Raw genomic sequence first — 26549 nt, 5'->3', positions numbered from 1 at the left:
AGATGAGGCTGGGCAGTTAGGGGATGATGCCTGAAAGTCTTTTAATCCCATTCTAATGAAATAGGACTTTATGACAATGAGAAATAATGAAAGTATCTGAAGCATCAAAGTTTTAAGATAGGATTTTGTTTTGTTGTCGTTTTTAGGAAAGTCAGTCCGCTGTCTAGGGCAGGGGCGGGGGAAATGGACACATATGTAATACCCTTTGTAATACTTTAAGCAATAAAAAAAATAAATAAATAAAATAAAATAAAAATAAAAATAAATGATTAAGAATAATCAATAAAATAAAACATGCTTTAATTTTTTTATTTTTTAGGACAAAATTACAAAAAAAGGGGGAATATAGCAAATAGATTTAATACCTTTGGATTTTACAGAGGCATTTGTAAAAATTCCACATAATTTTTGTTCAAAATTATATTTCCAATTAGGGCTTAATGTCATGATACAATGATTAAAATACAACCACAAAAACTGAAAAAGTTAAAAGACGAAACTGTAGGATAAGATAAATAGCAGTGAACCAAATAAGGAAGTGATTTCCAAAATGGGTCTTAGGCAGTATTTAGAATCTTCATTAATGCCTGGCAGGATTGATCAATAAATAAATAATAAAATCACTTATTTGCATTTGTGGATAACAGCAAATGTGAAAAAATATAACTATAGCTAAATGAGCATTTTTTTAAAAAACCCACCAGATATTGTGGAATGGGTAGAAGAAAAATCAATAGGATTCAAAAGTGTGAAGGAGACTAAATCTTATGAAGGTAAACTATGTGTCCAGAGCTATCCTAAATATTTTGCCTTTATTTTATCATTTCCTTCTCACCCATAACTCCATGTATGTATTATTATTCTCATTTGACAAATGTGGGAAGTGAGCCTCAGAGACTTAAGGGAACTCGCCCAAGGTCTAACAGTTAAGGAACAGTCAGGCAGCCAACAGGCAAAGGACTACACATGACCCCACAACCTGCTATCAACAGACAAAGAACACTTGACAGAGTCTAAATGGCCAGAGCAGAGAATTTCATTTTTTTTTTTTTAGTGAGTTTTGACTAAACTACTGTGGAGTTGAAAGTGCCTCATTAGCTGACAGACAGTGACAAAGCAGAGCACTGCAAAGAACAGTCAGAGTCAAAGAATTCCACACACATAAAGTGGGCTGATAAAACCACGAAGGCTCTGTGTCACATTAGCAGTGTTCAAAGACATGACTAGAGAGAGGTCTCGCTCATCCACAGGCTACTGCAACCTATGGCACTGCCAGCATGGAGTAGATGGACTATGGTTCAAACGGGTAAAGAGAAATTAAGGTTAGAATTACGCATCAGAGGCACTTCTTTGGAGGCAAATTCAGAAGGCTATGGAACAATACTTTTTATGTTCTCCTTAAGTAGACTAGTTTGAGGGATATGTAGAATGTAAGCACTCTGAAGTCAACAGCCTTGGATTGGGACGGGGGTGAAGGGGGGTGTTTGCTTGCCATGGAGAGTAGCGAGCACTTAGGTACTTGCTAAATGCAAAACTCTAAATATTACAGTTTTGAATTCTACCAAATAAACACCAAAACTCGTATTACCGAACCACAATAACAAGTTTCCAAATACTAAACAACCAGTAAGTTTGTGTGTTTTTTTCACTTCTTGGATTCATGTAAATCAATTTAACAAAACAGGAGCTTAATAAATTTACAATTCAAGCCTCTGAGCTCTACTACATCAGACAGTACAAATGACAAAACAAATATACTGGAGCATTCTGCTAAAGAACTAAGAGCTGCAAGTGACACACTTATGTGTGAAATGTCTATACCACTCATATCAAAGCTTCGAACAACAGGAGCAGTACCCTGATTGCTACCCTAGCATTTCAAAAAGCTGTTTTAAAAAATCTTCATGGAAAAGAAGACAGTTATTCTCAATTACTGCTAACAAAAAAAATAAGAGGGCACCTGCTGATCATTAAGAGATGGAGATAAAATATTTTGTCTTATTTTAAAGGTAGGATCTGAGACATTAATTATGGCAGAGTTTCTAAGAGTCATAAAACTGCAAGTCACACCATATAATAAATAACTGTTGAGAAACTCAAATATAGCCCAATATTCAATGTGAAAACGTTTCCAATATTAACCTACTGACAACAATCTATCTATCTATCTATCTATCTATCTATCTATCTATCTATCTATCTATCTATCTAAAAGCTTAATATGCAAATTGTCCACTCAGGAGTTTGACCAGGAGTTCAATCGCTTGCTATGATGTGCACTGACCACCAGGGGGCGGTGCAGAATGAAAGAAGGCCCTGGCCAGCAGTCAGCAGCTGGCAACTGGGGAAGGGAGGCCCCAGCTGGCAGCCAGAAGGCCCTGATCAGTTCTGATCACCAGCCAGGCCTAGGGACCCTACCTGTGCACAAATTTCTTGCACTGGGCCTGTAGTATGTTTCATAAGATGACTGAACAAAAGAAAGGTTATTTGTGAGCTATGGTATTTCCTTTCTGGAAGAGTTTGGTTAAAGCGACAGATATGCCTCTCTATACACTGTTCATCATTTAAATTCAACTGTCTCCATCACAGCATAATCACTACCAGGAAAAGAGGATTCATACATTCCTGCAACCTCTACTCTTAAATTCTATATCCAAAAGACCTCTGTGCATTCATTTTCACATATTCTATGTTATTAAACTGTTCAAAGAGTAGAAGCATAGCATATGTACTATGAAAGAGTAAAGCTAAGAGGCTTTCCACTTGGCAAATGGAGATAAAAATTTGAATGAAGTCTCCAAATGATCCAGAACTTACCTGGTTAGTGTTTGGTGATTGAAATTGTGCAGATACTGGATGCTATAAAAGACAGAAAAATGGAATAAAGCCTTATCTTCTCCTAACATGCCTATATTTCCCAACTCCTAGTCTATGATATAAAAAACAAAAAGATGATCTCCATTCAAAAACCAAAAGCAAGAGACCTACACTCTGTGCCTGGAAAACAAGAACAATATTTTCACACTGCTTTCTCTATGGTATATCTATTCCAGTTTCACCTTCTTACCACTGAAGTCAAAATCCTACTGTCATGAAGTTAACTCCCCATCCTGATAAATGTGTTTCACACAGTGTGCAAAACATACCCTAGTCTATCGTTTCTTTAGCCTTTAATAAATGTCCTGTGGGCTGCTTATGGATAAGGTCCGGCCATTATCTACCAGGTAGCAAGACAAATGGTGATAAATTCTCTATGATTTGCAAAAAGAGTCACCAATGGAAGCTGAAAGACAAACTAAGAAAAAGGATCAATTCATCCAGGATTGACATACAGCCCTTAGAGTGAAACTGGCAGAAACTGTTAAAGCTGTATATAAACATTCACAATCCTTTATACAAGCCTGTGGCTCTTGCCACAGATACTGCAGAAAACTATTTACAAAGGAATGTGACTGCCTAAATTCAGTTTTCCTAGTACACCTAGGTTAATCCTCTACTTTTTCTTATTAAAAATTAGAGAAAACCCTTTGATCTGTGATGATGTACTGATCAAGTACAACCCTGTTATCTGGTTTTACTTCTAATCCAAGATAATACCCCTTAAAATATAGCACACTCCGTTCCATATCACAACACTCTTTACAGCAGGAGGTCTCAGGTAGGCAGCCCAGACTGAATCCAGTGCAAAGGCATGTTATGTTTGGTCTACAAAGTACTTTTTTTTAATTGAACTAGTTGCCAATATTCTAAAATAAGATTTCTGATTCCTTTGACAGTAGGAAAATCTGACAACATTTGGCCCACACTCGTAGATGGCAACGACCAGCTAGAGCACACAGTAAAATAGGTGTTCCTTTTTATAGGGTGCAGGCACCCTCCAGTCTCCTGCAGACACATCACTCTTACTTCTATCACACCTGGCCCTATTTCCTAATTTCCACCGTCTGCCTTAGACCCTGTAGGCATTTGAGTTTGCAAACCCTGTTCTAATGAAAAGTTACCTGTATGAGCACAGCAAACAGAAACAGCATTACTCTAAGACTAGCAAGAGGAGGAAGAGGAGTGGGAGGAGGAGGGAGGGGAAAGGGATTAATGGCGGGTACAGTGGAGTGAGGGAAGAGAGAGGAGAAGGAGAGGGAGAAGAAACTGTTCCTGCCTTCAGGGAGCTTACAATCCAGCAGACCAGTACTGGACAATTTAAAAGCAACAAGTCAATGAATGCAAAACAATGCAACAGACAGTAAATATGAAATGAGCAGGCGAGATAATCCGGATGGGAAGAAAGGAGGAACGTGGATCTTTTAGGTAAGAAATGTTAAAGGTAAAAAACAAACAAACAAAAAACAAGTGGAAACTAGCCAGGTCTACACAGGCAGGGACCGCTTGGATGATGGCATGAATAGACAGAATGATTAGCTGATGGGTTAACTGGAATAAAAACAGCAGGACTGGAGCAACGCTTGATCAAATGATGATTCAGACATGCACGGGTTTCCACAGTCATTGTGTCTCCCTGACCCTCAGCCAACATCTCAGCTCCACTGAGGATCCTTCTGAAGAGAATCACTGTAGGATGATATTTCAATTGAGCATCTTTCTGAAGCTAGTCTGAAGATCAGAAAGAACATGACACAGTCATGACCAGGAATTCGTAGGCTCCCTTTCTGTGCCTTACTTGTGTGCATATCAATTTGAGGGGGAAAAAGAGGGCAATTTTTAAAAGGAGGGGGAAAAAAAGGAAAGATAATGGAAAAAGAAGCCAAAAGAAAAGTAAAGACAAAAAGCAGACAGTAAGCTTGTTTGAAAGCATAACCTAGTAGCCACAGGTGAATGTCACTGCCTCCTGTCCAGCATGATCCCCGAATTCTGCTCTGAGTGACCTCATATCCATGGAGCCTCAGCTCACTCATTTACATCGCCTGCCAATATCCAGGAAGCCTCCTTAGGGCTCCTTGGTGCTGAATTTGCTTACCTGAGATTTTTGGAAAGGGTTTCGCCTGGAAGACTCAAAGGTGGGATAAATTGGTCGGGTTGATGCCCGCTGGGCAGGATCTTGGCACACAAATCCTGAATGGAGAATGGAAAATGTTAAAACCTGTCATTTTCTAAGAAATCAGCAGGTTGAGCTGCACCTTTTTTTATGATGCACTAATTCAGCACATCATAAAAAATATGATGAGAATATTACAGAGATCTGTTCTCAAGAGGATTAGACATGACTCTCCCACATACACATTCTGCTTGAACTTTGAGCCACCATAGCTGGAGAACAAGAAAGGAAAATACACAGCTACATCAACCTTCCTCACTGGGGAGCTGAGACGTGACGCTGATGGAAAAGAGGTGTGCAGTTTTGATGAGCTTCAGCATGAAGGTGCAAACCATCATTTAAAAACACACAGTTCTTAATACAAATTATTTTAAAGTGACTTCCTGGATGGTGTCTGGAAAATAATGTTTTTACCGGGAGAATCCGGAAGCAAGTGAGGAGTCTTGTCCAGTTGCAGGATCCACTTCTAGAACTGCTGAAGGTGTTCTACTGGCAACTTTCAAAATGAGCTTTGCAGGGGAATAAATGGTGATGGAAGGAGACTTGACTTGGGGTTGTGAACACACAATCCAACATACAGATGATGTATTATAGACTTGTACACCTGAGACCTACATGATTTTATTAACCAATGTCACCCCAATAAATTCATTTTAAAAAATCAACAACAAAAAAGAGCTTTGTAGCCTTTCCATGGCTTACGAGATTAGGCTTGGACTAATTTCACTTGCATCCTAAAAGGAAGCAGATTCCCATCCAAGGAGAACAGAGTAACTAAGTTTTACAGCTTTTGCTGGTACACCAAGTACTAGTTCATGTCAAATATATTTTATTTTGTCTTTTTAGAATACTTAAAAAAAAAAAAAACCAGCAACAAATAACAACATATCCACCTGACTGCCCATCTCCATTTCAAAGTTTTGGTTTATCTACTCAAAAAGGAATTTTTGCCGTGAACTGTTTCCGTTATAACTACTTCAGTTATAGCCGCCGCAGCTCATGTTGACACCAGCAGAAATACAGCCAGCCTCCTTCGTACCAAAGCCTCTTCAGTGGGTCTCACTGTCCCAGCTCAGAGAAAAATATTCTTTCTCCAGACCTTTGCTTGATTCTCTTCCTCAGCTCATAATTCCTGTGCCCAGGAATTAGGTCTCAGCCCTAGTTGTGGTTCAACCTCAGGACAGGATGGAGCCAGGGGGAGTAGAACACATAAACACTTCCCTGAAAATATAATTTTTTGGTACAAGACATCCAGCATGGCTTAGGAACTGCCAATTGGCAACACCTATGGAGCCTGAAAAAATGGACACTCTGGATAACTTTTGTGTGCGATTTCAGAAAACACCACTACTCACCTACAACAGTGAACATATCTGAAATCATACTGGCTTTAATCTTTAGGTCCAGAGGGGCATCACTAACAGAAAAGAGAAAGAAAAGAGCAATCGATAATTTTATAGGTTAACATAATAGCTGCCCCTAATGGGCCCCAATATAGCAAAGCTTCCAAATGTTGATGAGCAGCAACACATAAAGCACATCCAATCTGTGGAAAAAGAAAATGAAATCTGGCAAAAGTACTAGAAATAAAAGCTTGATGTTAAACTCATCCTCCGTAAGGCAGGCCCAGCACCAAGGCGTTGATTCCTTGACATGCAATCTTTTCAGTCGAGAAGGTCTTGTGCAATTCAAATTTTGCACAAGTCAAGAATACTGCTTCACTATCACTGTGGACTTTAGAGGTTCAGACTTTTTTATGAGGTGCCCATCAATGAAATTACTTTTTTACTGATGCAATAGTCAAATCACATTTGCATGCCACAGAAGAAACTTTGGCTCTCTCTGGACTTTTTTTAAGGCATCATTTTCTGTTCTAAGTCAATCTTCTTAAGCTTACAGGCTTGCAAATGTGGGCAAAATAAATATAAATTATCCCAACATCTGACCAAATGATGCAGCAGGAGCCCACGTGGAAATAGAAACAGCACAGACTGAAAGCTGGAGGCCCCCGTGTGGCGGTGCCTGCCATGTTGGCTGTGCTGAGGAGGCATTTCCCCGTGAGCCCACTCATTCCGGGAGCCTCTAACACTGTAGGATGTCCCTCTAACACCGTCTGTGCTGGGCAAGCTGATAAAAGCTGACTGGCCAGAAGTGTAGCACCACATCTGAAGCATCTGCAGTATCTAGCTCCACACCTTACTACTGGGATTAAGCCAAACTCCCACTCCACATAGTCTATCTGTCTTCATTTGATTCCCTGGCATTCTGCCAACAATGCTCATCCTTAACAATGCAGAGCTGGGTGGTCTCTGAAATGAACCTCCAGGGTTTCCTAGCTGTTTAGAGATGCATATAACGAACAGAAACTCTGGCTCTTGCTGCAGATATAAGCAGAATCTCCTCTAGTATTAAAAAATGTTTCTTACCTTCTTCTGCATAATAGACAGGTTAAAAATTATTGGAAATGTTTAAACTTTAATCTTGGGTGAATACCAGGACAAAAGGACCAGCTGTTATCTACTCTACCCTAGGCCCAGCTCTATAAGTATCTTTATAGTTTATGTGGATTTGAGTCTGTATAAGCCTTTCATAATAAAGGAAATACAATACCACATGTATTTCTTTAGCCTTAGCAGAGCACCTATAAAGTTGAGAGAGAGAGAAAGAGAGAGAAAGAGAGAGAGAGAGAGAGAGAATATGAATTGGGGATAAACATGTAAAAATGAATGCAAGAAGCATCCTTTAAAAGCCCAGTAAGACAGTAAACATAAAGCACAAATTGACTAGTAGGATAGGGATCCATGGCTGCCAAATGGACTTTGACAACATACCACAAATCTCCCAAATTTAGAAATTCTAGGCATCTCTATCTAGTAACTAGGGGGGGAAAATCTTCTAGTGCCAAGAGAAATGACAAAAAATAAAAAATAAAAAAAACTGTGTCTAAGTGCTATTCACTAGAGGGTTCTCCTTTGCTATTAAATAGAATGGACTACTTACCAAGCCAAAGAAGGAGAGAGATTCACTTCCAACAACCATGGCTTCAGAGTAGAATCTATGAGCACGTCAAAGCCATAGAGTTCTAGAAATACAACAACATGATACACAAGATCAGTTTCCATGTCACAACCAAACAAAGACCTGGAAGATTCAATCCAATCAACTCCCATCAGAGGCCTAGAAACTTGCTGAGTATCAGTAGTAAGAGGAAGCAGAAGCGGAGAATCTTTCAAGTTCAAGAGAAATTAATCAAGCTCTAGAGATAATAAGAAAACAATGCTATAAAAGAAAACCCCAGTTTTACCATCTACTCTATTGACATCCTGATTAGAGGTTAACAGCATGATTCTGCTGTGTCACGGGTTAAAAAAAACAAAAAAAAGTTGGAAAGAGGAATGCCACAAGTGCATCCAATATCAATGCTGTTTTGGGCTTGTTCTGGGTTGTCTACCACCACTTCCCCATCACACTCTGAAAACAGAAAAGTCTGTTGAGGGCCTCTCTCTAGGATCCTTCCATCACATTTTCTTAAACCACGATCTTGCTTTAGCAATCTAGTCAAGAAGACATCTAAATGTAAAATGTATTTATTCTCTCCCCTTCTCTATGGTTTCAATTCCCTTTGAAGATAGAAAATAACACAGAAAGGATGAAAGACAGAAGAGAAAGGAGCCAGTGACAGCAGAGCAGGACTGTGACAGCCACCCTGCACCTCCTGAGGGAGCAGGAATCACATTTCCATGGCTCTGGATTCTTCACTGATTCTCTCCCCTAACTCCCCAATTGTTGCAAAGAGCAGAGCAAGAACCATGAGCAGCCTTTTCTCCCAGAATGCAGGGATGAGCCTAACTTTGTAATAACCTCAGTGGACAACCTTTATTCTCCTTATTATTATTACTAAGACTCTACACTGCTGGTGAGAATGCAAACTGGTGTAGCCACTGTGGAAAACAGTATGGCATTTCCTCAAAAAACTAAAAATGGAACTTTCATTTGACCCAGTAATCCCGCTTCTAGGACTATAGCCCAAGAAACCAGAAACACCAATCAGAAAGGAAATATGCACCCCTATATTCATAGCAGCACAGTTTACAATAGCTAAGATTTGGAAACAGCCTAAGTGCCCATCAGCAGATAAGTGGATTAGAAAATTGTGGTACCTCTACACAGTGGAATACTACGCTGCTGTAAAAAAGAAGGAATTCTTACCATTTGCAACAGTATGGATGGAACTAGAGAGCATTATGCTAAGCGAAATAAGCCAGTCAGAGAAAGATAAATATCACTCACATGTGGAATATAATGAACAACATAAACTGATGAGCAAAAATAGAATCAGAGTCACTGAAGCATCAAACAGACTGTCCAACCTATGAGGGAAGGCGAGGAGGTGAGAGGGTAAGAGATCAACCAAAGGACTTGTATGCATGCATATGAGCATAACCAATGGACACAGACTAGGGGAGAGAGGAGGGAGGGTATGTGCTGGTGGGTGGGGATGGCTGGGGAGAGATCAATGCGGGGGAAAAGGAGACGCATGTAATACTTTTAACAATAAAGAATTTAAAAAATAATAATAAATAAATAATAAAAGGAAAAACCTAACTGCAAAATCTACAAGTCCATATTAGTATCATAAAAGCAAGAGAGAATAAAATGTGAGTCTGATTCAAATAAAATAACATTCTCTTCAGATTTTAAAAGCTGAAGCACAGGATTCAACTGTTTCATAAAGTAGTAATATTATCAATAATAACAGTATGAGGAACAGGATGAGAATAATGATTGATCCACATATTGATCAGATTTTCAGAATCAATCACAAATGAATACAAATTGAAATCAGAATAGAGACCCACTATTTCAACACCTCACATTAAATAGCCAACACATTCACTTAACTATATTCCAAATTAAGAGGCAAATTCCAAGAATCTCAGTTGAAAGGCCAAGAACCAATATTCTGGAAAGGAAAAAATATAACCCAAAGGAAGAAAATATCCTTTACGGTGATAACTTAATTTTTACTCGGGTGAATAAAATCCATCAATCTCATAACAATCTCATAATCAGCTCTGAATCTAACTACATCTTATTCATGCCCAGGTTGGATCTACTATCATTTAAGAGTGGGATAAGTCAGCCAATCGGTGTAACTCAGTGGTTGAGCACTGACCTGTGAACCAGGTGGTCATGGTTCGATTCCCCATCAGGGCACATTCCCCAGGGTTGGGGGCTTGATCCCCAGCAGGGAGCAGCAGGAGGCAGCCGACTGATGATTATATCTCTCTATCCCTTTCTCTTCCTCTCTCTCTGAAATCAATAAAAACATATTTTTTAAAAGAGTGGGATAAGTCCCCGATAGCATTACAACAAGGTGCAAAGCCCAGCTCACCTAAGAAGCTGGAACTGGGGGAAAGAAATGGGGTAAAAAGACAGCATTTGTATCAGGCTTATCTCTTAAAATCGGCTCAGGATAAAAATAATAATTTGGGTCCTTTACAGGCTACTAGAGTCTTGGTAACCTTTTTAACTTATGATTCGTCTTTTCTGTGGACATTAAGAGTTTTAAAGGGTAAGAAGCAGGTTGTACTGAGAATATTAAACTTCCAGACCTTTCAATTTTGTGTGTTTTAGCTGCAGTGTCTAGAATTTCAAAACTTCAGATTCCAGGATGACATCTCCTAGTGTTCCTGTCATTGAGGGGTGCAGGCAAGCTGGGGTTTCCCAGTTCTGAGCTAGTTTCTCTGTTCCTCTGTGTTGCCTTCATCATGACAGGAGAGCAAGTAGTTTTGAAAGACTGTTGCTACCACCTTAACATTTCCACAGGAACTTTTTCCTTGGTGAGAAATATTTCCTTAGCCTCCAGCCAAATCAAAACAAACTTGACAATTATACTAGTGAATGGTCAGAAACGCTTGGCTCCACTTCTTACTTTACATTAGCATCCTCACCTCCCTGTTTCTGTAACACAGCTGCCTTAATTTTCTTCATGCCTATTCACTCCCCAACCCACAGAATGTGCTCTGCTCCCACTCTAACAGACCGTTCTCACTATGATCGCCAAAGACTGCCTTACTGCTAAGCCCAAGCATCTGAAGCTATTGACCATCCCTTACTTATTGGAACTTCCTTCTCCCTTGGTTCCAGGACACTACTCTCTGCTGGTTCTCCTCCTCCTCCCTCTCCTTCTTTCGTTCCTTCTCTTCTGCCCAGCTAATCACTGGCAGGTTTGCCAGGGTGGTTTCCTCAGGGCTCTTTCCTTCTCAATTCTACTTCTCTTCTTGGGTGATTGATCACATGTATTCTCATGGCTGCAATTCATACTATGATGATGACATTCAAATCTACATCTTTAGTTAAGTGTCTCCAGGACACCAAATCCATAATTCCAACTGCCTTCTAGACAACTTCACTAGGACATCCCACAGATACTCAACACTCGGCAAAACATAATTCATTATCTTTCCCCAAAACCTGTTTGGCTTCCTATTATTCCTCATCTTGAAAAATGGTAACCCCACCCATCAGTCTCCAAATCCAACATATTACCAGATCTTTCTCTATTTATCTTTAATCCAGCCTTCTATGTTTTCTTTTAAGGTATAATTTACATAAAATGAAATGGACAGACCTTAAGTATACAATTTGATATGAGTCTTGATGATTCGATACACTCATATCCATCCACACAGAACATTTCCATTACCCCAGAAAGGTCCCTCATGTTCCTTCCTGGTAAAAACCCTGCTTCCTCTGTCACACCCCCAATCACTATTCTTTTTATTTTATTTTTTAAGTCCTCCACCAAGGATATGTTTACTAGTTTTACAGATAGGAAAGGAGAGGGAGAGAGGAGGAAGAGAGAAAAAAACATTGATGTGAGAAAAAAACATGGATCGGTTTCTCAGATGAACCCCAACTGGGGACCAAACCTGCAACCCAGCTATGTGCCCTGACTGGGAATCGAACCCAGGACCTTTTGGTATATGGGACAATGTTCCAACCATCTGAGCCACACCGGCCAGGGCCCCCAATCACTATTCCTATTTCACTATAGATTAGTCTAGCTTATTCTAAAATTTCATATAAATGGAAGCATGCAGAATATACTAGTACTCTTTTGAGTCTGGCTTCTTTCATTTAGCATGTTTGTGAGGTTCATCTATCTACCACTGTCTCTTATTTTAAGATAGGCTTATTGAGGCATGTTTACATACAATGAAATTCACACTTAAAATGTACAGTTTGATGAGTTTTGACAAATGTATACAATTGTTTAGCTGCCACCACAATCAAGATATAGAATATTTCTATCACAAATATGACCTTCTGCACCTTTGTAGTCAATCCTCATTCCCTATCCACCAGCAACCACTTATCTGATTTCTGCCTTTTCCCACAAAGTCAAATAAATGGAATCATACTGTATTTAGCCTTTTGAGAATTATTTTCTTTCACTTCATATGTGCTTTTGAGAGCTATCTATGTTATTATATGTATCAATCATATAGTTCTTCCCTTTTATTATTAAGTAGTATTCCATTTTATGGACATACCACAATTTATATATCCATTCAACAGATGATGGACATTTGTGTTGCTTCCAATCTTTGGTGATTATGAATAGAGCTACTATAAACATTCATGTACAGGTATTTATGTGAACATATGGTTTCATGTTTCTTGGGTCACATGGTAAGTATACGTATATTACCACTGTGTACCTCTTACCTATGAAATGATTTTCCTAGCACGAGTCTCTCCCCACTGTAGTCCATTCTCTACATGGTATCAGAATTACCTTTCTAAGACATAAATCTAATAAAGACAGGCAGTGATTGTCAGCAATACACAGTGATGTCAGGTTGGTTCCCGAAAGATTTTAAACTAGTCACTTCCAGTAATGTTGAACAGTTTTCCCTGTGTAATTATATCATACCAAGCTTTGGGTCAAATCATGATAAAAGTTAAAGAAAATAATAATGATCCTATTGCTCTCCTGCTCACAAACGTCCAGTGGCTGGCTGCTGTCTACCAGATGAACTTAAGCATGTCAGGCCTTTACAGCTGGGCCCCAACCTATTTCCATAACTTTACCTCTGGCCACCCCATCCTAGGCAGGCCACATCTAGTCACAATGTCACATCGTTTCATGACACTGTTCTGCATGTCATATTCCCTCTGCAAGGAATGACTTTCCCTGGCTCCTGTAGGCACAGCTGGTAAGTCTTGTGTATCCCAAGAGCACTTGTCACCTCACTTCTTGTACTGTCATTTATCATTTCATGCCTGCTCCTCCCCACCCCTCAAGGGCAGGGCCCATGTCTTATTCATCGTTAAGTATCCAGCAGCCTACATCATAAAAAGAACATAGAAAGCAATCAAGAAATACTGAGGTGGGGGAGAAAAGAAAATAGAAGGGAAAAGAAAGAAATTTTAAGTGAAAAATTGTATAATTTTTGAAAAAGACAAAAGAATTTGCAGGTACTCCCCCCAAATAACCCTAATCACAAGACGAAATATTCACAATAAAACCACCAACCATAAAGAAAATAAGAGAAATTCTTATTAGGATTTTGACATATTAAGGAAAAACTTGATAAAAGATGGCCTAGGGAGGGAAGGTAAAAAAAAATATTTCATAGAGAGAATAATAAGACATTCAAAGCCTAAAAGATTACTAAACATGTCACACCACTAATTTTGGAATCAATCTACTAACCCTCCCCAGAAATAAAGTCCCAGTTGAAGCTATAATCCCTGAGGCAGTGGAGAGGGCTGACACTATCCAGGACTCGCTGTCAGGCAAATGCTATTGTAGAAAGGAAATTCTTTTCACCTTGGCTTTGGTTTTGATTTGAAAACCCAAGGAGGAAGTCTTTATCTGGGGTCCAGAAGGAGAATTTGGAAAAAAGCAGGTCAAGGTCCACAGGAAAATGAACTAAATAAAAGAAAAAGCCCAGAGCCAATTTGTTAACTAGTCCAATAAATCAACATGGTATCTGGCTACCATATGTAAAGGTAGGTTTGGAAGGAGTAGCGAGGACTTGGTACTGTTGGTTAGGGCAGAAAGAGTGCCCTTGCTCAGGCCTGATCTACTAGAAAGGATGCTATGGTTTCTCCTGAGGTTTAGTTACAGGAGAGCAGGAGAATCCAGAATATGGGGCATGCCAGAAGTGGCCGGACACTTCAGAACTTTATGTGGGTGGAGAAAGAGCCAGAGACCTGCCTCTCAAATTTGGCTTTGCCATTTAGGCCCTAGGACAGATTATTTAACCTCTCTGAATCTTCTTTCCTTATCTATTAACATGAGTAATAGTTAAGAGGAATAAAGAATATAACTAATGAAGAGTACTTACAAATAGTAGGTACTTTCTATTAAGTCCCCTCTACAATAAACTTCTCTTCCCATCTAAATAGAGCATGGGATGAACCAGACAAGAAGACTGTCTCGAAAAGTGAACTGTTTGATGACTTTCATTATTTTTTGTTGCTATTGGTCAAGTAGTTTACATTGTTGGAGAATGTATATTGCCTGCTTCCATTCCTTTAACAAATATTTATGGGCCTTCTCTCTTTAAGAATGTCAGCTAACTCTGTGAAATGGTCTAGAACAGTGGTTCTCAACCTGTGGGTCGCGACCTCTTTGGCGGTCGAACGACCCTTTCACAGGGGTCGCCTAAGACCATCCTGCATATCAGATATTTACATTACGATTCATAACAGTAGCAACATTACAGTTATGAAGTAGCAACGAGAATAATTTTATGGTTGGGTCACAACATGAGGAACTGTATTTAAAGGGCCAGAAGGTTGAGAACCACTCGTCTAGAACAATAGCAATAAAAGGTCAAACCAGCATTCATCCAACAAAGAGAGGTTTCCTGAGCCTGATTTACCCAGAGCAAAGATACCACTAGTCTCTGACCTAAACAAAGCCAGTCTCATGAATTTCACAAGTGGCATGACAGCGGGCTCATATGATCCCAGGCTCGAGAGGAACAGGGTCATAGCCTGTCACTTCAGCCATCTTCACACACAGATAAAATCACTGTCAGCAGCAGCATCTTTAAAGAGCAGCTAACATCCTGTTGTTTTTGGCTGCTTTTCTCCAACTGGTCAAAAAAGCTGTTCTCATAGCCAGTCATCTCATGGTGCCAATTTCCTAAGCATATTTAAAGTGTTGCTCTTTAAGCACATATTTCACATGGTACCACTTTTTCACAATCTTGAAGGCAATAAAAATTAGATCATCAAAAATCTGTTTTACTGGGAGAGTTCTACAGCCCATATGGCTCAGTGGCTAGAGCATTGGCCCGCAGACTGAAGGGTCATGGGTTCAATTCTGGTCAAGGGCACATATCTTGGCTGTAGGCTCGATCCTTGGCCCGGGTTGGGGTGCCTATGGGGGCCAACCAATTGATGTGTCTCTCACATCGACATTTCTCTTTCTCTGTGTCTCTTCCCCTCCCTTCCTCTCTCTAAAACACCAATGGAAAACTATCCTTGTGTGAGGATTAACAACAATAAAGTTCTATAAATCAAGTCTTATGATCAAGATGACTTAATTGCCAAAACCCATCTTCTGACCCCTTATCTCTAAGCTGAGTCTCTCTTATCTGAGTTCTTCACTCACTAGTTCTAGAGCCTGAAGAGTCTTAATTTCTCAGGATCTCAATTTCTTTTCTAGTTGTTCTCTGAGGTCCTTTCCAGATGTATACATCTATGAAAAAACATTAAATGGCTAAGTTCTGGGTGGTTTGTGAAAGTTCCTAAGTCTACATTTACATACTAATAACACAATGCAAATATATACGTATACACACACACACATATATGTGTATATATATGTATATATATACACTGAGTGGCCAGATTATTATGACCAACTGACGTTTGTAGGCACATTAGCTATAATTGCATGCTGAAGTTGCTAGAGGGCCAGACCATTATAAATAGGGAAGCAGGTTGTTTACCACGACAGAAGTGATTTTTTTCTGAAGATATGGGTGTACAACGCGATTTAACAGCCTTCGAACGTGGGCTGAGTGGCCAGAATATTATGACCACCTGACGTTTGTAGGCAAATTAGCCGTACACTGCATCGTGTGGGATATGGGAGCCGAAGGCCTGTTCGAACACCTTTGCTGTCTGCAGTTACTAAGATAAAACGCCTCCAATTCACACAGGAATACAAGGATTGTACAGTCGAGCATTGGAAAAAAGTCATGTGGTCCGATGAATCACGTTTCCAGTTGCATCATGCAGATGGCAGAGTGAGAATTTGGTGGAAACAACATGAAAGCATGCACCCCACATGCATGAGTACAACCCTTCAAGCTGGTGGGGGCAGTGTTACGGACCGCATCTTTTCACAGTCTACATGGATTTACACTCTAGCAAATGGTCTGAGACATTCAAAATGCAGCCTGTGCGTTGGCATGCAGTCCTGCCGTGTCGGATTACACAGGAGGTAGGCCCTGCCAGCAATGCCAACTGAAGTAAATAAGCAAAATGATCACTCCCCCCAAAAACATCCTATATAATAAAAACCTAATATGCTAAGTGTCCAGTTGGCTGTTCAACCAATCAAAGCATAATAAGCTAACGATATGTTAAGGCCACTCAACTGCTCACCATGACATACACTGACCACCACGGGCAGAGAGTGGACCGGTCGACTAGTCGCTATGGTGTGCACTGACTACCAGGGGGAAGACGCTCTGACTGGTAGGTAAGCTTGCTGCTGGGGTCCAGCCAATCGGGACTGAGCGAAATGGGCCAGCCACACCCTTGGGCCCTCCCATGGTCCCTCCCCAGCTGGCCAACCTCTGTCTTCCCTCCCCAGCCCCGATCATGCACCAGTGGGGTTCCTCGGCCTGACCTGTGCCCTCTTGCTATCCTGGACCCCCTCAGGGGATGTTGGAGAGCTGGTTTCGGCCTGATCCCGCGGGCCAGGCCGAGGGACCCCACTGGTGCATGAATTCGTACAGCAGGCCTCTTCGGAGAGCTGGTTTCAGCCTGATCCCACAGGCCAGGCTGAGGGACCCACTGGTGCACGAATTTGTGCACTGGGCCTCTAATATATATTTATATATATATGTATGTTACATGCCATGTACAATTTGGTTTGAAAGGAACAGACTCTTATCTATGCCCTGCACAGAGCATAAAGTGAAAGGAAAAAAAAGTTCAATGCCTACGTAAATAAATGAATGGGAATACTGAAGGTACCTGGAAGCACAGTTGGGCATCAGATGGTAGGGTGAGCGAGAAATGATAGGACAGAAACACTTAGATAGCAATGGAATGCTCCTGGCAAGGATTCATAATGTGGAAAGGCAGAAACAGCAACCAAAAAAAAAAAAAAAAACAGTGAACCCCATCACTGGACTATTGGCTTCCTCTAAAAGCACCAATGCTCTGTTCAAGCCAAATTCTTCTGGGAAACTCTCAATTCCTGTTTACTTTAAAACAAATTTTAAAAAAAGGAAAAAACAAACAAAACAGCTTATTCCTTGTAACTTAAAGCCCATGGGAGGTTAGGAATCAGTGGGAGGCAAAGAGATCCACACAAATATACACACGTTTACAAAATCATGTCTTATGGGGGGGTTAACGAAGCACACAGAATCCCAGGGCTGACAGGAAGTAGAATTACAACCACAAAAGCCAAGAACACAGTCAATAACTTAAAAAACTCCAGATGCACTCAGTTTATTAAAACTGAACACAAGTAGGGAGGGGGAAGGAGACCATGGGTGAGGACACGGACCTTGGGAGTATTCACCGAATCAGAGAAAGTCGCTGCTTACTTCACATCAGAACTTCAATTGCCATTAAGTATAAGAAAGTCTTAAGCTTCCAAAAGACAATCAAGCAATAAAACAAAATAGAAAAGGAAACAGTCACAAAAGTTTGTGATGATTCTAGAACAAAGATTTTTTACACCAAGAAATTTACCCTCACATAATAGCCAAGCAGATGTGGAAAAGAAACCTTTATTTATTTTTTTTGTCTAGTAAGGTTTTTGAAGTTGGACTTACAGTCCCCACACCCTCTCCTCAAACAGTTTACAATAATTCTAAGAGCTCTAAGCCCTTACCAAATCAGATTTATTATGAAGCCTACTGTCAGGCCACCAAAAGGCAATGAAAACAAGTACCAATCAGTCACTCAACAAATATTTCTTAAACATCTTCTAACACAAAATGCTGCTATGCATGGGAGGGGCAGAAAGAGGGGGACACTGTTGCTGCCCTCAAAGAGCTTCTGGTCCAGTGGGGGGACAGACACATGACTGGGTACCGGGCCACATGCAGGAACCACTGCAGACTATGAACAGTGCTGGGGGTGGGGAGGTTAACTTAGACTGAAGACTCAGGAAAAACTTCTCCAAAGAAGTGATACTTGACTTCGTCTTGAAAGATGTCATAATCTGCTAGGTATTTCAGACACAGGATGAAGCAGGTGCAAAGGCAAAGGGTTAGCAAAGGACCTAGAGGTCCAGGGAGATGGTGAGTGGTTTGGTTTGGCAGAAAGAGGGTGAGAGGGGCAGGGAGACAGTGACTACTAAGAATTCACAAAGGCAAGCTCAGAGACTACCGGAGAGATGGACGTGTGAACAAAACACCACAATACAATAGGAAAGAAAGATAATGGAACACGTACAGAATATGAAAGAGGAGACACACAGGGCACTTTGTTAGACTAGGATTTCTAGAAGAGCAAAGTTGAGGTGACTCTTAGGACATAGAGGAATGTGCAAGGCAGATGGGAGAATTTCTGAGCTGGAGAGCAGACCTTACATAGAGGCACAAGGCTCGGAGTGCTCAGTGGTACAGTCACATTACACGGCATAAGAAGGGAAACAGAATTCTAGAAAAGCCAGCTGGGGTCAGATCCTCGGAAGCTTGAAGTTATATCAAGTTTGTGTTGACGACTGAAACCCAAGGAGCCATTTATGGGTTTTAGAAGACATGAACATATTTGCACTCAGCCCAGCCGGCGTGGCTCAATGGCTGAGTGTCGACCTATGAACCAGAAGCTCAGGGTTCAATTACCAGTCAGGGCACATGCCTGGGTTGTGGGCTCCTTCCCCAGTGGGGGCATGCAGGAGGCAGCCGATCAATGATTCTCTCTCATCACTGATGTTTCTCTCTCTCCCTCCTTCTCTTGTCCTCTCTTTGAAATCAATAAAAAAAAAAAAAAAAACAGGTTTAAAAGTAATTAAATAAATAAAATAAAAAGATATCACAACCTCTTCTTTTCCTATATAATTTTAGGTCCTGGCTTATCTACCATCTTCTATTCAGTCTCAACACTTTCCTTTGTTCAGTGCCCCTACAGTACAGGTTATTATGATAATCCATTAAAGAGATTAAGACTTATAATGGCTAGCTATAAATATAACAAAAAACTGTTTATTGCGTCACATTAAAGGCCAGGCATGTGCCACGCGCTCCACATGCACCGTCTCACTTGCTCTTCCTGGTACTCTGAGGAGGCAGTGCATCATCACTGCTGTTTCCTAGTTGAGGAATCAGAATTGGTGCAATTTTCTGAAAATCAGAACATTAGTAAGGGGAGTAAATGGGTCTCAGCCTACGTCTCGCAGGCTCTATACCTGAAGGTCTTTACTTTTCTGTTACCCTGCCTCCTACGCGAGCCATGACTTATCACTGCATTGCTTTCATTATCCCCCATCTATGAGCCTAGTGGGTTTTACTAACAAAGCCTAACACCTGCTGAAAGCCCATGTGACTTTACTGGGAATCACTACGAGTTCACATCCACACAGAAAACAAATGCTACCAGCACCGCTAGTGGGTCAGTCGGCAATAGGCTTCCTGACCCAGTAAGTGTGTCTCTCTCCTTCTCTGTGCAATCAGGGAGTTAGAGAAGAGAAGAGGAGGAGAGGAGAAAGAGGAAGAGAGTAAAGAAGGAGAGGGGTAGGGGAGGAACCCGCTAGAGAGAAGACTAAAACAAAAAGGAGGAGTCATTGGAAAATAGGAGAAAGCACACACTGGTACCAGCCAGAGCTTCTTGGAACAGCTCCCAGTCTGGCTGCCAAAGAGCTCTGGAATATATTTGTTAAAGCTGGATTCCTGTACAGTCCGTTGCAGACTTTTTCTGATTGCACTCTGACAAAGAGACTCATACTTTAGTTCCAATCCCTGCTTCCCACACAGAAAGCTAGTTCATTCTCAGGGGACCGCCAACTAAGCTTACCACTGGCCTCTTAGTAGGATCTTCATGTGAACTTAGAAAGGAATAAAAATCCACCACATACCTTACTCCTGCAGAATCACTTTCTACCCCAGGATCTCAGCCCAACTTCCCAAGCCCCTTTTCATAAAACACTTTAAGCTTCTTGAGTCTCCTTACCAAAACAACTGCTGCGATGAGGAACAAAGGTTTTACAGGCTGTAGCAATAGCTAGCTCAGCAGAGATTACAGTCTTAATGATCAGGTCTTCTACATGGGCCATCAACGCTACAAAAAAAAAAGGAGGAGGAGGAGGAAGAGGAGGAGGGGGAGGAGGGACACCACAATGCATGGATTAGAAAGAATCGATTCCAGAACACAATCCTATATAATAAAAGCCCAGCGACCAAACAGTGGAACAACCAGAACGACCACTTGACCAGTCACTATTTCTCGCACTGACCACCAGGTGGCAGATACTCAACACAAGAGCTGCCCCCTGGTGGTCAGTGCGCTCCCACAACAGGAGCAGCCACTCAGAGGGCGGTCCACAGGGGTGAGCGGTGCTCCCAGGATGGGCTGATTCCCGCAGGCCACGCCCCCCACCTGTGCATGAAGGCCATGCACTGGGCCCCTAGTCTAATATAAAAGCATGTGTGTTCATTCAAAAAAGTCTCTGTATGGCAATCTTGTGAATGGGTGCTCCAGGAGAAGGCATATCTGTGAATAGAGGAACACAGTCAAAAAGGTGGCTGCCTATGACCACAGAAGACACAGAATGGAGAAGGAGCCTTCCTCCCCTTCTCACTCCTCTATCACCTTCCCTGTGTGGACTGAGATAGGCCTGTGGCACAGTTCCCATTCTGCTCAAGGCTCAGCAATGGTGTCCATTTTGATTCCAAGCCCCACACTCAAACTTCACATAGTCCATTCTCCAATTTAGCAACATGTATAAGAGAGATTAACTTAGAAAATTTTGAATTCAAGGCCAATATGGAGAAAACTCGTTATTTAAAAAGCAGACAGCAAGTAGCCGCACTGGTGTGGCTCAGTGGTTGAGCACAGACACATGAACCAGGAGTTCAGGGTTTGATTCCCAGTGCGGGCACATGCCCAGGTTGCAGTATCAATCCCCAATGGGGGGCGGTGTGCAGGAGGCAACCGATCAATGATTCTCTCATCATTGATGTTTCTCTCTCTCCCCTCCTCTAAGATCAATAAATATATTTTAAAAATAAAAATAAAAACTGAAAGTATATTTTTGTTAGCAGTTCAACATTTACAAAGGATCAGTTCACTGAATATTAAAGGAGAAAGTTGTGCTTTTCAAACCAGAAGCAAGAAAAGAGATTCCGGGATCACGGAAAGCCTTTTCCCCATCTCATAAAGGACAGGAAAAACTGAGACCAAAAACGGTGATCCCATCAATGTCTCAGCAACAGTATTGAAATTAAAGACTAACTGCTGATGAGACAACGGTAAAGTTATACAGAGAAGGGAAGTCAAAAAGAAAAACGGCCTGGTACTCACCAGTTGTATCTCTGCCTTCTTGTTTCAGATACCTAAGCATAGCGCTCATGCTCCATTTGTTCCCATAATCCTCCACTTCTGGATCATCACAACTAAAATAAATTAATAGATCAAGGTCACATATGCAACTAGGCCTGGCTGTGGAAACATATTATTTTACAAAGAGTTTTTTGCCAACTTCCACCTCATCACTTTTCCTTAAACCTTTCTGTCATATATCCCTTTACATCAATTTCTTCCATTGAAATGAAAATGAATATAGCTTGCCTTATTGAGGGGTGTAGGGGAAAAAGCAGTCAAGTCTTCCTAAATCAAACAATTATGCATCATGAAAGAAATGTGTGAAAGAATATAAACAAGTTTATGAATGATTCCAGTGCATTAATAGATTGAAATGTTTGGAGTGAAAATCTAGCCTTTGAGGTAAATGTCAGGAGCCCACAAAACCACCTCTGATGCCATTTTCAGACCAAAATTGAGCCTGGGTGGGTTAGTGAGAGACATAGTGGAGTATTTTAATGAGCTAACCAAGCACAGAATTGCTTTAGCATCTGAAGCAAGTTCCCTCCTCTCTGGTGGCAGACACAGCTTTTTAAATATACCTTTCCATTTATCACTGAAGGGAAGGGAGAATGCACTAGAGCAGTGGTCAGCAAACTGTGGCTCACGAGCCACATGCGGCTCTTTGGCCCCTTGAGTGTGGCTCTTCCACAAAATACTGACTTCTGCGCATGGGCCACGAAGTTTCAATCATACTGTACGTGCGCGCTCGCACGTGGTATTTTGTGGAAAAGCCACACTCAAGGGGCCGTAGTTTGCCAACCACTGCACTAGAGCAACAACAGAAGTGATGCAGTATACCTCCACGAAAGCAGCAGGATGCAAACGGGCAGACTCCCAAGACTGTTGGAAAGGTCTTGCCATCTGGAACGTGTGTTTTGCCACTGCCCCCTCACTCCCTACCAGCGCCCCATGACCCGCCAGTTGCTTCTTTGCGCATCTTTCAAAATGACGGAGATTTCTTCAACCAATTAATACTGTTCACAGGATACGCAATGCAATCTATACAGCTCAGCAACCATTCAATCACTTCCAGATCCCTCCCTTTCCTTCCCTCTTTCTCTCTTTCTTTTTCTTTCTTTCTTTCCTTGGACTTTGTAGGCACCTATTTTTAGTCTGAGTAGAAAGTAACTATTTGGGTTTATTTTTTATTTTTCCACTTTCTGGCAAAATTATCAGAATGAAAGAAAACAGAGCAGAAAGAATATTTCCACACAGCTGGGCTGGTATTCCCTTCCACTGAATCCTTTTCTGAGATGGCCTCATTTCTTTATTAAATTTATTCCTAAGTTTTTCCCTCTTGATCATACAAGTATTTATTTTAGAAAAATGTAGGAAGTACATAAAAGCTCTGAGAAAAAAATAGAAATCCCCCACCTATAATTCCATCCACTATAGTTAAGAGCTGTTAACATTTTTGTGTCTGTCTTTCTAGTTTCCTGTCCCCCTCCAGCACAAATAAACAGCTATCTTATATGTTCTTATCTTATATGTTCAAAAAAAGAAATTAATTGCATGTAGTGCCTGGTAACCTGCTGTTTCCACCTGATAATGTACAGTGACGAACATTTGTGTCTCTGATCTTGTGTGCACATCCTTCATTACTCCTTAAGGTTAAATTCCTAGAAATGGAATTGCTGGGTCAAAGGGCACAAATATTTTTAAAACTTTTGATACATTTTATCAAATGCTGAAATGATCTCATTTCTTGACTTCTAGAAAGTTTCCTATGCGCATTAAATTCCCACCCCTAAGCCAAGTGAGGGAAGACAATGAATGAGGAAGATGAAACTTGGGAAAGCATATTTTGGTAGAGAAGGTGGCGCTGTAACTGTGTAAGCAATGAAGAAGCAACAGCAGATATGCCTCAAAACTGCGGTAAGTGACTCACAGCTTTTCATATGTTACATGGACAGAAACATAAAGTTTGCCTCCAGGGCAACACGTTGACTTTTACTTCCACAACACCCCCAGATGAGACTGACTTCTCCAGCTCCTGGCTCGGTGCGGCCAATACCTGACATAGTCGCCACTCTTCTTATTCACACTGTAATTTGTCAGGTGCATGAACTGGTTCCGAATGTTTTTGGCTCCTTGATCATATCGCACTGTTGCAAACCTGGCAGAAAGGGACACAGGTTAAATGCCAGGAACAGGGTTTCAAGGAAATAAAGGCTAGAATGCAGGATCAAGGAGATTTTAATAAAAGGAGGGTGACACCATTACTAAATGCTGAGTTCCAACATCCATGCTAAGTGTTTAATACATAGTACCGCTTTTAATTCAATCCTTACAGCAACTCTCTCAAGTAGGTAATATTGCTAGTATATCTAAAATTTTTAATCCTCATCCGGGGATATGTTTTATTGATTAGAGAGAGAGAGAGAGAGAGAGAGAGAGAAAGAAGGGGGGGGGCGAGAGAGAGATGGGAGAGAAACATCAACTGGTTGCCTCCCAACTGGAGATCAAACCCACAACCTAGGTATGTGCCCTGACCGGAAATTGAACCCACAACCTTTTGGTGTACAGCATGACACTCTAACCAACTGAACCACCCGGCCCAGGCAATATTATATCTAATTTTTAAAAATAGGTATCAAAACTAAAATGTGATCTTGAAAGATTAAGTAATTTATACCAAATCACACTGACTCAAAAACCCATGTTTTTAACTACAAGATGCTGCTTCTCTTCTATAGAACCTTGGGAGGGATGAAAGGTGAGAACAGTTATTCACAGCCTGGGAAACTGTGCGCAGGATGCTGTGGAGGATGAGGCATTAGCTGGTCAAAAATACCTAGTGAGTGCCCACACAGTCTATGGAAAATATTAAGCAAAAAGAATAAAAGGACAGCATAGCAATATATAGACTTAGAGCTCATCTCCAAAGAAACAACAGAACTGATCTATAAAGTTCATTTTAAGAAAATAATGTCAGCATCAACAGCAGACAAAGCCCATGTCTGCAGAATAGCATCAATATGAGCACAGTGCAGGAGATTAATTCCTGAATTTGGGACGAAAGCAAAAGACAGAGAAATTAAACATGGAGCCCACTGAAAACAGGGCAGCAATCTGATATCCTGGACTGCTGTCAAAAGAAGACCAAAACCTAAAGTCTACGTGCCTCTGAAGGAAGTAACCAGGAAGGAGAAAACTTCCCAGTGATGCCCAACATCAACAAAAGGACACTTGAGTCGAATGGTTATGGTAAATATCAACCCCTGTTTACATACCACCACAGTTCACTGAAGTGGTTTTCCCAAGAGGCACATCCAAGTGTGTAGAAAAAAATCCTGGAAGTCCATGCGTTTATTTTCATACGCTTCACAAATTATTTACATATGCTCACTCAGACTATGAAGTCAATATGAATTTTTACCACATTAAAGGTCAGCATTTTAAACTGTCCTTGTCTCTATTTCTTCTCACCCACCCATCCACTATATCCACTCCCTAGGTTCCTGTACTAGAAATATATGAGCCAAAGAAACAACAGTGCGAAAACAACAACAGAAAAACCTAGGAAATGAACATAAAACAAACAGGAGGCCAGGAAGAAGGATGTGGACAAAGAGAAAATGCTGGCTAGGCATGAATGGCTAAGGCACAAGAGTTTGACGTGCATTAAGTCTATACAGAGAGGAAGCTCAAATTTCCCAGATACCGCCAGTAGTTAGCACCTAACTTCCAGCCGTGTCACTCCATGGTGAGTAAACCTTGCCTATATTTACCAATCGTCCTTCAGCAGGCTGTCTCCAAGCAAGTGGGGGACAGTCGCTCTCTGAATTCTTACAAAATGCAAAGGGGGTCCATGGTGACCCCACAGAAGCTGCCTGCCTCACCTGGACGTTACCTCACAGTGATACACCTCCTGCCATCATCTCCCCAAAAAGAAGAATGATTTCAAGGACGGGAAAAGGTTATGCTTCAGAGAAAGAGGTTCTTCATCTCTCCTAAATATGAGAACTGATCAAAGTGGGCCAACAACAAGAAAAGATTGGCAAAAGCCTGGTGGTTAACTGTAACCCAACACACGTCATTCCTACACGCCTTTTTTCAATAGGATTGCAGCTCTTTAAAAATAACTTTTCTTCTTTCTAATCTTCCTTTTTGCTAGGGAATTTATATTCTGACCCCCAGCTTAAGATTATTAATGTCAGAGTGGGTTTGATAGAGTGTAAAAAGTGGCAAGAAGTAAAAACTAAGAGAAAACAAAAAATGTCATCTCGATGGAAAAGTTACTCAAAGGGACAAAAGTGCTACCTTCTGCATCTCCCTTAGCCCGATGGGACATGCCCAATGGGACATGCAGAAGACCGTGCACAAGGGAGGGAGGTGTACACCTCCCCTTTCCTCCTACCCCAGGAAGAGCTTATGGTTCTCTCCAAAATCCACGTTACAGACCATATTCATCTCTGATCACCACTTGTAACATCTCCTTCTCATCTGGCCCCATTGGTCTCAGATCTGGTACAAGAATCAAGTTCTGATTCACCTATGAAAGGTTTTGTTTTGTTTTTTAATTATTTGGCCAACTAATAAAAACCAGACCTTCCTTCCTGCAGCCTAGTGGCAACCAAGGCTCATGTGAGAAAGACAGTGGACAGGATGGGAAGGCAGCTCAGAGGTAGAGCAGGAGGTTACGTAAGCAGAGAAACCAGGTGGCCCACAGGGTTCAACGTCCACAAAGAAGACA

The 26549-nt window shown here is 41.1% G+C and overlaps 1 protein-coding gene across 9 annotated transcripts in view; it reads right to left on the bottom strand.

Annotated features, from left to right (window-relative positions):
- Positions 1 to 26549, bottom strand: part of TTLL5 (tubulin tyrosine ligase like 5) — a 269203-nt gene that overhangs the window by 195725 nt on the left and 46929 nt on the right. For 7 of the 9 annotated variants that reach the window (XM_015558041.1, XM_015558046.1, XM_015558042.1 and 4 more), the window contains 7 exons: positions 23868 to 23969; positions 21791 to 21882; positions 20441 to 20548; positions 8051 to 8132; positions 6406 to 6467; positions 4973 to 5067; positions 2818 to 2859 (listed from right to left, as the gene is read on the bottom strand). In XM_015558041.1, coding sequence (XP_015413527.1) covers positions 2818 to 2859; positions 4973 to 5067; positions 6406 to 6467; positions 8051 to 8132; positions 20441 to 20548; positions 21791 to 21882; positions 23868 to 23969 — 583 coding nt within the window. The remainder of the gene's footprint in view (positions 1 to 2817; positions 2860 to 4972; positions 5068 to 6405; positions 6468 to 8050; positions 8133 to 20440; positions 20549 to 21790; positions 21883 to 23867; positions 23970 to 26549) is intronic. The other 2 variants (XM_015558043.1, XM_015558048.1) reach the window with 1 other exon arrangement.

The sequence above is a fragment of the Myotis davidii genome, unplaced genomic scaffold (assembly GCF_000327345.1).
Source record: "Myotis davidii unplaced genomic scaffold, ASM32734v1 scaffold309, whole genome shotgun sequence".
NCBI lineage: Eukaryota > Metazoa > Chordata > Mammalia > Chiroptera > Vespertilionidae > Myotis > Myotis davidii.
This window is presented reverse-complemented; position numbering and strand designations above follow the sequence as displayed.